Below are 13,692 nucleotides of genomic sequence, written 5' to 3'. Positions count from 1 at the left end.
CCGCATGCGCAAAACGAGGTGGGCGTGGCGTCCCAACAGGTGACTCGAAGGGTGAGCTTTTCAGCGCGCAGGCGCCTTTGCGCAGGTAGCGCGACGCTCGCGGAGAGGGTAGTTGGGCGGTTTGGGGGTGTGCCGGTGCTGGCGCAAATGCAGTAGGTGCATCCCTTGTCCCTGCATTTACAACTAACCCGCCAAGCTTCCTCCCGTAATCCCAGTACGATACTCCTGGGCTCACACTCGCCCCGCCCCCCTCGGCGTGGGGGCGGGCCTGGCGTAGGCTCCGCCCCAGAGGAGGGGCTTACTTGTTTTTTCCCCTTCATCGAGATTTTCTTCGTAATTGAGTCTAGAGAAATGAGAGTGGGGCGCACCATTTCTTTCTTATTCATTCAGCAACTGAATGTATCTTTTCTAGTCAGAAGGCGGTTGAATAACCTAAGACAGGCAGTGTTCATGGCACCTCTTCATGAAGTCACTTCAGACAGTTTAACACGAAGAGATTAGAACGATGAAATGGCGGGTGGAGGGGCGGTACAGAGAATCTTCACCTGAAACAAACCCAGCAACGCACTCCCTGAACTTTAAAATTATGATTTTTCGGTTTGTAGTTAGCAGTTTCAAAAATCTTCGTTTTCTTGGACAAAAACTTTTTGATCTTACTCCTTTGGGTCATTTTCCAAAGAGGCCGTCTTTAGCCGTTTACAATTGAAGATTCGCTCTCATATTTTTTTTCATTAATACGTTTTATTTTATGAAATATTTAATATATACAGAGAGACATACAATATCTCGTATTTGCTTGAATGCAAGCCAACAGACATTTCTGTTATCCAAGTTATCTTTGGTGCTTAGGGCACTGCATGGTACATGGTAGGTACTCAATACTTCCTATTTTTTGTGTGAGGAGACATAAATACATGGGTATCTACCACAAATTTAAGAAAAAAACCAGTACAATAGACAGTTGAAGCCACCCTACGCCTCTCATGTTGCAACCCTTTCCCCAAAGAGATAACCTACTCTCCTGAATTTGGTGTTTTAAGATTTTACTTATTTGACAGACACAGCAAGCAAGAGAGGGAACACAAGCAGGGAGAGTGGGAGAGGGCGAAGCAGGCTGCCCCCAGAGTGGGACCTGGGATCATGACCTGAGCTGAATTTGGTGTTTTATTTCTACTATGTATGTATAGATCCTTAAGCAATCTACAGCAATTTTTTTTGGCAAGCTTTAACATTGTATCATTGGTATCAGTACATCTATTCTTCAACTTTTTCAACTCTATTTGTAAGCTTCATTTACATCAATACTATATCTAGCTATTTTTCACTTCCCTGCAGTATTTCAAAGTATGAAAATAATTCACTTTCCCAAAGGCTTGCCATTATAGTGCTATGAACATTCTTGTACACAACTCCTGGGGTACAATGTGTTTCTCTAGGGTATATACCTAGGAGTGGGATTGCTGTCTCATAGGGTTTCTGCATTTTCCAGATTAAATATTACCAAATCACCTCCAAAGTAGTTTGTTTACATTCCTGTCAGTGGGGCATTTGGGTTCCAGTTGTTCCCTATGGTCCTAGAAAGGTTTTCTAATACATGTGAAAGGTTTTGACTTGCAGGCCTCATTTACTGTTTCCATTTTGTTGGTCATTTCATGTGTCTTATTCTGTAGATGACTTATTCACCTTTTTCCTTTTTATTAATTGAATAATTTACTGATACTGATCATCCATTATATGCAGTTATATATATTTTTCTGAATTATTTGCAGGTGTTCTATTTCACTCATAAGTATTTCAAGAATGACATTCTCCTATATAACCACAGTAACTTACCATTTACAAAGTTTAGCATTTACATAAAACTTACATAATATTTAGTCCCTAATAATGTTTATAATTGTTTGTATCTCTAAGTCCACGACCCAGTCAAGGTTCACACGGTGCATTTAGCTATTTAGGTCTCAGTTTCTCTATTTTCCTTTAGTTTAAAAGAGCTCCTCCCTGGTTTTTTGGTCTTGTGATACCCATGTTTTTGAAGAGGAACAGTTGCTTTGCATAATTTATCTGATAATTTTCTCATCTATAAATTCGGGTCAAACATTTCTGGCAGGACTATTACACAGATGATGTGTTTTTCTCAGTGCCCGACACAAGGGGGCTTTAAATGTCAGTTCCTTTATTGGTTGGAAATATAAATATGAGAATTGCAGTTACACAAAAACCCTGCCAAGATTTTGACTGAAATAGGTATTTTAGAGATTACATCTCTTTATTAGATTTATTTCTTATCTTATATTTTCTATGCCTTCTAAGTGTTTTTTACTTAAAGATTTGTTTTTATAACTTTTTAAAAATTATATTTTCTAGCTATTTGTATGGATTATTTATCGCTGGTATTATTCCCAGTTTTGTTTTTTTTTCCAAGATTTATTTATTTCAGAGAGAGAGGAGATAGCCTTAAGCAGACTCCACACTAAGCACAGAACCCAACGCAGGGCTCGATCTCGTGACCCTGAGATCATGACCTGGGCTGAAACCAAGAGTTGGAGAGTTAACCAACTGTGCCACCCAGGCTCTCCAAGCAGCAGTTCTCTTTTATAAACTAAGTTTGTTATATTCACATTGTTCAAAAGTTAAAAGATACATGACTTACAGTACGTCTTCCTCTAAAGTCTGACCATAGCCATCTAGTTCCTTCCCAGAGGCCACCAGTGTAACCAATTTCTTACATATTCTCCCACAACTATTTTATACAGATACACATAATTATGTGCATACCATGCTGCTGTTAAATAAATGGCAGGGTTAACAGAAAAGTCACAATGAGGGCCTACTGTAGGAAGGATGGTTTGGTTTTTTAATCTGGTGTTTGTTATGACTGTAAACTTCTCAAGACACTCTAGAAAAATCAAATTATTTAATGGAAAATTTCAAAATATGTGACAGCCATTTCATTATGTTTTGCTACAATTCCATGTGCTTAGAAAGAGGAATTCAGGCCCTTTGAAAAGAGCTGATCACAGTCCTTCCCTGTGAAGCCCTTCACTCCTTCAGCGCATACAGCACATCGTCCTGGCTGATGTTGAGCCGCACACGAAGAAGCAGGTCGTTCCTGCTGGGTCCCACAAGGAGGAGGCGGCAAGAGCTCAGGTGAGAGCACACTGCCATTGTCTCTGACATGGTGGGGTACGGGAGTCCCTCCATTCTGCACAGTGCCACATGTTGACTGTATACCTAAAAAACAAAGAGCAAATCCGAGGTCAGACACCAGAAAGCGGAAGAGGAAAGGAAGGTAGTACTGGTTCTGTACCTGATCATTTATTTCTTCTTGTAGGCAAGTCAGACGCTTCTTATCCAGGATCCTCAACACCCTGAAGGCATCAACAGGTGCCTTTGTGGGGCACAAATGCGGGGGCAGAATGCTAGTTGGGCTTTGGAATCAGAACAGGTCTGAATCCTGGTTCTACTAATCACCTAAATATGCAACCCTGGGCAAGTTATTTCACTTTTTGAGCTTTAGTTTTATCTATTAAATATACTGCCACATCCTTCATGTGTTAATGGATATATCTAGTAAGTGTCACTTACACAAACAGTCCTAGTCTCCCTGGAGTGAGAGTTCCAAATGAGATTGTCGTAAATCAAGTCACTTTGCTACAAAGGCATTTTCCTTAGCAGATAATAGTGCACAGGTGCTAAAGCCTTGGAAAAGCACAAAGGCCCAGGGAGAATACTGCATAAAGAGAGGCCAGGAGGACAGTGGGAAACATGGATTCCTAAAGCGCCCCCAGGGGGCCAGGCAAGCCTGCCACACTTCCTGGTCACCATTCTCTTTATAAATCACCCCCACCCCCACCCAGGCTGGGAGCTTGTCAGGAGCAGGGATATTGACCAATTCAACTCAGGGTTCCTGGCACATCTTCACAGTTAATGACACATTGTAGATGTTCAGGAAATGTTTACAAACTAAACTGAAAGCCACTCTGCTGAAGAGCTGTCTCAGGCTGTAGGACAACAATAACCGGCAAACGTAACTAGCAGTTTAAAACAATTTAAATAAGTAAAGAAAACGTGAAAGGAAGTACAGAAGTAGCTGGGCCTCTCCATTTCTATGTCTAAAGGCTTTTTTTTTTTTAAGATTTTTTTATAAGACAGCGAGAGAGGGAACACAAGCTGGGGAGTGCGAGAGAGGGAGAAGCAGGCTCCCCGCCGAGCAGGGAGCCTGAGGCGGGGCTCGATCCCAGGACCCCGGGATCATGACCTGAGCCGAAGGCAGACGCTCAACCAACTGAGCCACCCAGGCGCCCCTCTATGTCTAAAATATAGTCACACACGGGGCGCCTGGGTGGCTCAGTTGGTTAAGTGTCCGACTCTTGATTTCGGCTCAGGTCATGATCTCAGGGTGGTGAGACTGAGCCCTGCATTTCCTGCTCAGAGGGGAGGAGATTCTCTACTCCTTCTCCCTCTCTTGCTCACACACTCTCTCTCAAATAAATAAATAAATCTTTAAAAAAAATAGGTGTTGCTCTGACATTCTTTGGCATGATTGGGTTGGCACAAATAGAGACAAACTCTTACACAGCCATTGAAATTCCCTCCTATTTAAAAGGCACCAAGAGCAAAATCTAAAAGGATTTAAAGATCAATCACCTGTTGAAATGTTGCTTCTTCCAGTCCTGATCGACGGAACTCAGCAAGGATGGCTCTCAGGAAACTCTGTTCCAGAACAGAGGAATTTCTTAAAAGAAAATGAGATGTGAATTCTCGTAAGTGACTATACCACTGGCTCAGAGAAAAGCCATGTAAAGTTTTTCTGTGTCTTTAGAGAAGAGAGAGGAAAAAACTGGGAAAAACTTTCTCCTACATTATTCGGCAAGGTTTTCTCTACCCCCCTAAAGTTTCAAAATGATATAGAAAATGCCACTATGGAAGCTAGGGAACACAGCAACTACATCTGGAAATATACATCTCCCTCAGTGGGAGAGGAATAGCTGCTTCCTTCCTCTTGTTCCAATAGCACTTTACTTCACTCAGCACCTGGAGTATAACTCAGTAAGTGGTCATGATTCTCCCACTCTCCTAGGTTTGCATTCCTATCTCCCTGTAGACTATGCCCCTTAAGAAAAGGACAGCGTCTTCAGTAAATGCAGGTTGAATAAGTAAAAGCTTAGAAACTTCCATGGCCTTCCCACACTGTGGACCTCTCCTGTGGTCTTCCAAGAAAGGTTCAGGGTCAGGAAACAGAAGCATCTTACTTTTTAAAAAACTGAATATATATGACATATAACATTATGCATTTTTAAGGCATACAGTGTGTTACTTTGAAACATTTATATATGTAATTGCCTTTGTAGCTATATTTGTCAAGTTACACATGATCATAGGACAATATTGTTATCCACATCCGTTAGAAGCAACTTACTTGATGGCAGTGATATATGACGATGAGAACATCTCATCTACTGCTTGCAGTAAGTGAGCTACAGTGACCAGGCCAGGAGAGTCAGGCTTCTGGCAGGAGAACTCACAGATCTCTGTGGCACGCCTACAAATATCCAGGCAGCGTCGTGCATCTCCGGAAAGGGCTGCTACCTACAAGAGGGAATATTTTATTCCTTGAGGTCCTTTTACCATCTCAGCCCAAGAGAAAAACCAACAGATTCTGGGTTCAGCTAAAATAGAAAGGCAGTGCTGGGAATGGGCTGAAGCCTGACGTTATGTGCTTAGCCCCAGTGGGAACCTGGTGGGAGCCTGGATTTAAGTTATTACGCTGCTTCTGGGACTCTTCCTTGAGTCCAAACCTATGTCTTGGATTTATGGATAAATCCATAATGGAAAAGGCAGGAATTCTCAGCTTTATTTAAAGTCCGGGAAGTAAAACTTAAAAGAGACCACTGGCCCAAGATCATTATTGACCCACCTAGAAACACAAGTGTTCTCATTCCTTGCTTGAAGATAACAATGTGCCCCAGAAGCAGCCAGCCAAAGCCAAGAGGCTGATGTGGAGCCTATTTTGATGGTAAAGCCACAGCCTCAGTCTCCCTAACAGCATGTGGTAAATTTTGGAGACCACCTAGTCAATGGCTAAATGAACCAGAATCAAGAGGGAAGGAAGCCACAAAGCTGGAGAACACAGGGGAGTCTGTGGTTAGAGGACTTTGACCAACCCACAATGCCAGTGACCCCATTGCTCCTTTCTTGCCATGCATGCCGATTCCCATCGTAGAGAATCCTATACTGTCTCCCAAGCTGACTCAGAAAGCCACCTGCACTTTAAATTTCAGAGGAAATTCTTGGACTCTGTAGCCTGCAAGGATCTCTCAGTATTCCCAGTACTTGCCGGCAATCCCCACCATTTACCCAACAACCATCACAGGTAACATCCTGCCTGATGACATCCTGAGATAATTTCCTCCCAAAATTCATGCTAAGTTAAGTTTACAAGAGCAAATGGTATAGGTATATACATACACAACACACCAAATTAAAAGTGGTCCTCTGTGGGAAGTGAGATTATCAGAGTTTATAAGTGTTTTGTGTATATGTTTTCAGAATGCAAATTTAAAACGTTCAAAACAAAGTCACTTTTCTAGTAACCCAAGATAAAAAATGAGTATCAGCTTATATTCTCCCCTTCTCTGGTTTTTCATATCCAATGGGTAAAGATGTCCCATAGATGCTTCCAGCCTGTCACTTCTTTCCTCCCATCACCATTACCACTGCCTTGTGAGGCAGCACCATGTAGCAATTAATAACATGGACTCAAGAGCTACTGCAGAGGCCTAAAAACAAATTGAAGAAAACACCCAAAGCAGTTCTTGCCCTGGGGGTATCCATGAACAGTGGTGACCATAAATACCCTTTTTTATTGCTGCTGCGGTGAAGGAGACACAAGAAAAGCTGGGGCCCACCCCACATGGAATCTAACAGAAGACCGTATATAAACTTAGGCTCTGACCTCCACTACAGCCTCAGTATGAGGGTGAGTGAAAGACCCACGGAGTAGAAGGGATGGAAAAATGGCCTGTGTGGACCCTGGTGCCAGGTACATGTAAAAAAAAAAAAAAAGTCTTTGCAACTACAAGCCTTCATGTGGATTTGTAGCCAAAATTTATGTTGTGTCTCCTAAAAACCTCAAGTGGAGATTTTGTTTAAAAATGGTCCCAGTTGATGGGGCACCTGGGTGGCTCAGTCAGTTAAGTGGCTGCCTTCAGCTCAGGTCATGATCCCGGGGTCCTGGGATCGAGCCCAACATCGGGCTCGCTGCTGGGCGGGAAGCCTGATTCTTCCTCTCCTGCTCCCCCTGCTTGTGTTCCCTCTCTCACTGTGTGTCTCTCTCAAATAAATAAAATCTTCAAAAAAAAAAAAAAAAAGGTCCCAATTGATAGTGGCCCTTGGTAACTGACAGAAGCAAAAACAAATTCTAAATGAATTAACTTCAACCCAGTCCTCAATTAATTCTCAGAGGAAGCTCTAAGAACACGAGCATACAGGAAAAAAATAAAAAATAAAATTAGAAAAAAATCAAGACACAAAAACAAGGAAACAAGGCCACATACGCATGGGAAACAGCAATCAACAGAATTAGATGCACAAAGAGTTCAGATATCACAATTGTAAGAAACAATATAAAATAGGTATGTTTCTTTATATGTATAGAAATGAAAGAGGGTTTGAAATTACAGGCAAAATTTTGAGTAAAAACAGCATCTAAATTTGATGCCTTCTGAAACCAAGAACACTAAGGAAGAGAAGCAACGGGAGAGGAATGGAGAATATAATTCTCCAAGTTGGAAAGAGGTGGCAGAATGGTGGTTGACTCCACAGACTGGAGAGAGCCAATTCCTAAGCCAGTATGGAGGAATCCAAGAAAAAAAATCTAAGTTACACTAAATATCTCCAAAGTGCTCAGATGATAGCAATACTGGAACTAGAGGTAAAGGGGGATGTTTGGCTAAACTAAGGAGGACTGGTTGAAAGGTAACAAACCGATGCCCTAGAGCAGCAGTTAGCAAACTACAGCCTGCCACACCTTTTTGTACATAAAGTTTTACTGGAACACAACCGTGACCATTCATTTACCTATTGTGCATGGCTGCTTTCAAGATGCAAGGGCACAGTTAAATAGTGGTGACAGAGACCGTTATAACCACAAAGCCTAAAACATTTCCTCCCTGGCCCTTCACAGGAAAAGTTCACAAAGAGTGCACCTTGCCCTAGATTCCTTCTTCCATTTCATGCTGTTGGGTAAACATTAGGGCCACTCAGCAAGGTTTAGGGCTCTGTGGCAAATTTTGTGCCTTGGTTATTTGTATGGTCGCTATAAAATTTTTGCTCTGAGATTATCCCTCTTCTACCATGGCAAGAGTCCAGAGACTTATTCTCAAACAAGGATTAAGAAAAGTCTCTGGGCCAGGGAACACTCAGTATTATTGCAGGGGAGGGGAGGTCCCTCACTAAATGTAAATGGTACTGTTTGCATGCTAAATTTGAAGATCTCCACCCTCTCTGACTCCAGCCTACCCACCCCCCCCCCCCCCCCACTCCCAGAATACTGCCCTCCAGGCAGGACACAGGATGCCTACTTGGGAAATCTGACTATTCTCAAGGGAAAGAACTGGAGATACTGAAATTGGCCCAATCAGATTGCCCCACAGTGAAGCTCTCAGAACAAGCCCCACTAATGTGCTCAGAGCTCCCCAAAAGCTTTTTAGTCTTCACTCATACATCAGAGTGGAATAACCAAGACATCTGAGTAAAGTCTCTAACAATGCAAGATAGAGACCAAATTCAACAGACAAAAAGCATCTTGGAGGAAGAGTGAAGACAACCTCAATAAACAGAATGGCATAAAAAAAGGACCCTTCAGAGACAAAAAGACAAAAAAAGAACTTTTAGAAAGATAGAAGTAAAAAAACTCTGCCCCACAGAGGGGTTAAAAGGTAACTTTGAGCTCTAGAGAGCAAGGCTTGGAGCAGCTCCCTGTCTGGCTCGCCTCTGACCCCTTGCACCTGATACGGCACCCAGCTCTGAGCTGTCGTTACGTATACTGCTGCTCTAGGTACTCAGGATTCTGATCACTTCAGGCAAGAAGAACCAGAAATAAATTTCTAATTCCTTTAAGTGCTGAAATACTGCAGATGTGTGGTTTCTTGCATTCAGCTTGAAGCTGAGACATTTAACCCACTTCTGTTCCTCAGCAGCCTTGGAGAATAGTCTCGATTGGCAATTCTCCCAGTGAGCTTGGAGGATGTAGGGATCCAATACCTCACACCTATCCTGGAGTGTGCACCTTGCGAGGCACATTACAGACATGATCTCGTTTAATTCTCAGAACAATCCTATGAAGTAGATACTATTATTTCCATTTTTCAGAGAAGAAAACTAAGGCTCTGGAAGTTGTTAAGTAACTTCCATTTAAGCTTCCAATATCTATTAAGTATCAGAGCCAGGTTTGCTACTCAACTGCCTCTACTGCCCGTTTCATTATACAAAGCTGCCTGCGCCCCGAATCAACTCATTTTCATTTATACAGAAGCCCACCATACTCATAACCTGCTGATTAATTATACAGTAAGAAAGTTAAAGAACTTTTCACACTTTTGTTTCTACTTTTTGATATTTATGTTTACAGGACTTTCTAAATTTCTCTTCATCCGCAGAGCACCCAACACAAGGCCTCACACTGGCAGGTGCTCACAAGACTTGCTGCCTGGTTCGTAGGTGCAAGTAGGAGCTCCCCGAAGGTGACTTACCTTCCTGGCTACCAGCTGGATGGCATCATCCTCAAAGGCCTTTACGTGTCTGAGTCGGCATATTAGGATCCGCTGTAGTTGGCTGTGAGTATAGGGCTGGAAGGACATCCTGGTAAGACCCTGGAGAGACAAGACAATGGAGAACAAGTTAATTAACCACTCTGACAGTGCTGCTGCACAGCCACCCTCAGGTCCCTAAGCCTGATTTCCAAGTGCCATGGAACAGGTTACACAGTCCAGCCTGAGACCACCCAGGATTCCAGCTCCTTTCACTGCTGACAGCGGCTGCCGGTCTCCTGCAGGGTGGCAGTGGTGCTCAAGTCATTTCTTGTTTTGGTGAAGACAACTTTTCTTCTCCCAGAATCATTCAGAAGTAGATCAAGGCAGAGGTGCTCTAATTAGAGCGGGTGGGAGCATCTTCGGCTCTGCAGTAAGCACAGGCTCAGCTCCTGGCTTCACTCGACAAGCTTCTAAGTCCCTGATGAAGGACCACGTCCCCGTGGCGTCTGCCTTGCTCCCTGCTGTACTCCATGCATCTAACATTGCCTGGGAGGGGCGAGTGCTTCAATGCGTTTAATAAACAACTAGACCTTCAGGGCTCTGTGCAGCTTAAGAGTACCCAGGTGGCAGAACACCAAGATGTGTTTGCAGAAAATCATGCAATGGTGACATATTTAATTACAGGAATTTCAGAAATCACATTTTATACTTTTCCCACTTATTTTAGTTTCCTGTGTATTTAGTTTTTAGAACTTCTTGGCCCAGGTTATGGGTCTGTAAGAATGGTTTGAGAGCAGCCCTAGGACCTACCAGTCGGCTGGATACCCGGTTCATCATGATGCGCTCTGGCAGGTCCATCGTGTTGGCAATGGTCAGGACCACAAGCCGGGCCTCCTTGTGAGTGGGCCAGTCAAAGAGATTGTATAGTACATCTTGTTTTTGAGTCCACAGAAGGTCGAGCTGCCAGGAAAGGGATAGAGATGCAGGATTAGCCACAGAACCGAGCCAGGGCCTCAGAGTGAAGACCTGTTACCACCGCTTTAGCTGCCTGTGCTTCTCAGGTCCCACCATGAAAGCAGCAAGGACATCAACGGACACAGGCCTCTCACCACTGAAGAACAGGCTCAGAAGAATGAGGGATGAGAGAAAGCAGCCAGGACCTCCCTCTGAACCCAGCATTTGCTCCTGGAACGCCACGGTCAAGCACCACGCCACTTTTCCGGTCTTCCTGGGGGCACCTCCTTACCTCATCCACGAGCAGCACGGTGGTTTCCTCAGAGGACCTCTGGGTCAGGAAGCACTTTGCCAGCAGTTCTGCCGCGTGGTTAGCAGTTGCCTTTTGGCCGGTCAGCTTCTGCAATGTGGGGAAAAGCAGGTATGGTAAACGGGAAGGATTTTACTCTCCTGAGCTTAATGTTAAATTTGCAGTAGAGGAAGTAATTTAGTATGAGGATTTTGGTATCCTAAATTCTGCCTTCCACTCTGGTCTTAACCTTAACCTGGAAGGAGAAGAGAAGGCACCAAAAGAGATGATAAAGTCTGTGTTTGAAATGCAAGTGAGCCACAAGCGGGTCCCAGAAGCATCTCCAAAATCATTACTGCATGACTCTATTTATAACTGGACATTACTTGTTCCAAGAAAACCACTAATGAATACAAGAGCCAGGTTCAAACTCCAGCTGACCTCTAATCTGTTTTCCATAGTTGGCCACAGGGCCTCCTGTGTGCCAATAGGTTTCACCATGTCAATAAGTCCTGGCTTCCAATAATTCGTGCCCAGCTCCTAGACTTTAAGGTCCCTGAGGGTAGGAATTCTGCCTTCTTTACTCTTGCTACCTCACACAAAGGACAATGCCCGGCACATTGTAAACATCTCAATAAGCACAAAACCTCTCCTTTTTCAGAAATATGCCACCAAGAAACTCTATTTTCCAAAATTCTCAAACAGCTTTACTCACCTGCAAGATCTGCACATAGACTTGATGGGGCTCTGTCAGCTTCATCCCATTTACCTCGACATATTGAAAGGGAGGAATGTCATTTACTTGGGCGGCCTGCTGCAGGCAGCGTATCACCTCGTGCACAGTGGCGGTCTTCCCTGTCCCTGGGACCCCGGAGATGTACATGCACCTGCGGCAAGAGGGGAGGACCCAGGGGCTGAGTCCGTGCCAGCTGCCTCACACCATCACCACCCAGTTAGCGGCAGGAGGATGTGTGAAGGAAGGGCCCAGACCCCTGAAATGCGGAGGTGGGGGCAGTAAGGACCATCCTTGGAAGCTAATCAGAGCAGGACCTGGTTACACAGAATCATTCGTTGTACAAGCAATGCTGTATGCAAAGAAGAAGACCAGCTTCATTTTCTCTGAATGACAAAATTTTTCTTCCTAGAGAATTACTTTGACAACAAAAGCTGCTTTAGAAGCCTTCAGGCTTCAGCAACAATTTTGCCTGTTCTCCGGATGCTGGGAAAAGGCCCTTCAGTTGAACTGGGACACCTGAGGTAGTACGCCAGCAGGGGCCTTCTCCCCAGACCATCCCGTTTGCCTCAGCATCACTCACCCTCCTGTACGGTCAAGGAGTTTGCTTTCCACAAAGTTGTAGATGTTTTGGAATTCCTGTTCCCGACAGGGAAGAGACTCAGGTACAGCAGAAACATGCAGCCTATGATCGGTGATAAATAAGGGGAAAGGAGGACTTCAGAAACATTTCACCGTCCACTCAGTAACAAATGGGGAAAGCTTATGTATCGTTTCTCTATGAAACTTCAATTACAAATCCACAGGAATGCCTTCATTCTCAAATCTCTTCATTTGGTCTCATAATCCCTTTCTCCACCCAAATTACCCAACTGATAGGTTCTAACCAAGGGTACATAATCACCTGGGGAGCTTTCCTAAATTACAGGGGTAGCCTTCATCCCATAACAGATTCTGATTTATCAACTTGTTTTCTGGGAAGATCTTGGCTTACGTATTTTAAAAAAGTTCCCGCATAGTTCTAAAGGGCACCATAATGGAAAAGCAGTGCTCTGATCCATCAGCCACCTTCTGTCCCTGGGCAAATGGTGGCAGTGGCCTAGGTCACTCCCTCGAGAACCTGCCCACATTATCTCACCCAGGCACTGCTTGAAAGGTTTCTTCTCTCTCAACACCCGTGTTCATTTTACTCTCTACCTTTATTATGTACATGAATGACTACAAATTCCTTGTTCGATGTGAATGAAAGCAGACCCATTTCCGCCTATCTAACAGGGGCCCACGAGCAGTGTCACCTCAGCCGGGCCTCCTCCAACATGCTGGCTGGCTCCTGGGCAGCCAGGTTTCGGCTGGGGATCCGGGGAATGGCATGGCGTGGCGTACTAGGCTTGGGCTGTATTCAAAAAGAGAACATATTTCAGAAGGAAAAAACCAAAGCAAAACACCACCCAGGACATACCAGCAAATCTGATTCATGGTGACCTGATAAAAGAAGTGGTGAATACCTCTTAGTGCCTTTCTGTATAAAGTACGATTCTCTCCCTCTCTCATGTTACAAATACTGTTCACAGGCCAAACAGAATTTCTTTTTTCTAATTTACACACAGTCCTGAGATTTGAAAACAATGTCAGTCTGAGTAAAGAATGAATGAAGTATGGATTAAATACTATTGAAAAGTAAAATATTATCCTGAAAGACAAGAAATTAAGAAACCCTAATTACTCTGCCCAGTACACAGTAGGGTAGGAGGCGTAAACCGAGGTTGATTCATAGGCTTCTCCTCTAGATTTGTTTGAAAATATGGTCAAACTTCAGCTCAGCACTTCCGTAATCCACAGACTTGGAGAGACATCACCAGATTTTTCCACTGCAAAGCCCCAGGTCACTATTCAGTCTAGGCTGACAGCCCTAGTCTCTTTTCTTTCTTGCTACTGGCCCTCTAGAGCAGGTCTGCTACCCC

At 43.9% G+C, this 13,692-nt stretch overlaps 1 protein-coding gene and 1 long non-coding RNA gene across 7 annotated transcripts in view; one reads left to right on the top strand and one right to left on the bottom strand.

Moving 5' to 3' along the window:
• The first annotated feature begins 18 nt into the window (after nucleotides 1–18).
• Nucleotides 19–3,549, top strand: LOC112823857 (uncharacterized). 3 transcript variants are annotated; one of them, XR_012379484.1, is made up of 3 exons: nucleotides 19–85; nucleotides 2,985–3,150; nucleotides 3,335–3,549. It is a non-coding gene; the product is annotated as an uncharacterized lncRNA (long non-coding RNA). The 3 variants fall into 3 exon arrangements; XR_012379483.1 differs by having other exon boundaries at nucleotides 71–152; XR_003208168.2 differs by lacking the exon at nucleotides 19–85 and adding an exon at nucleotides 160–867.
• ORC1 (origin recognition complex subunit 1) overlaps nucleotides 2,837–13,692 on the bottom strand; it is a 30,668-nt gene continuing 19,812 nt past the window's right edge. For all 4 annotated transcript variants that reach the window (XM_025871616.2, XM_073896752.1, XM_025871615.2 and 1 more), the window contains 9 exons: nucleotides 13,027–13,124; nucleotides 12,315–12,416; nucleotides 11,714–11,885; nucleotides 11,002–11,109; nucleotides 10,566–10,715; nucleotides 9,756–9,875; nucleotides 5,423–5,592; nucleotides 4,651–4,738; nucleotides 2,837–3,234 (listed from right to left, as the gene is read on the bottom strand). In XM_025871616.2, the coding sequence (XP_025727401.1) occupies nucleotides 3,043–3,234; nucleotides 4,651–4,738; nucleotides 5,423–5,592; nucleotides 9,756–9,875; nucleotides 10,566–10,715; nucleotides 11,002–11,109; nucleotides 11,714–11,885; nucleotides 12,315–12,416; nucleotides 13,027–13,124 (1,200 nt within the window). In that variant the 3' untranslated portion in view covers nucleotides 2,837–3,042. The remainder of the gene's footprint in view (nucleotides 3,235–4,650; nucleotides 4,739–5,422; nucleotides 5,593–9,755; nucleotides 9,876–10,565; nucleotides 10,716–11,001; nucleotides 11,110–11,713; nucleotides 11,886–12,314; nucleotides 12,417–13,026; nucleotides 13,125–13,692) is intronic.

This window comes from Callorhinus ursinus, unplaced genomic scaffold (assembly GCF_003265705.2).
Source record: "Callorhinus ursinus isolate GAN/ISIS: 27379988/994484 unplaced genomic scaffold, GSC_fseal_2.0 scaffold9, whole genome shotgun sequence".
Lineage (NCBI taxonomy): Eukaryota > Metazoa > Chordata > Mammalia > Carnivora > Otariidae > Callorhinus > Callorhinus ursinus.
Note: the sequence above shows the minus strand (reverse complement) of the source record. Positions and strands in the feature narration are given on the sequence as shown.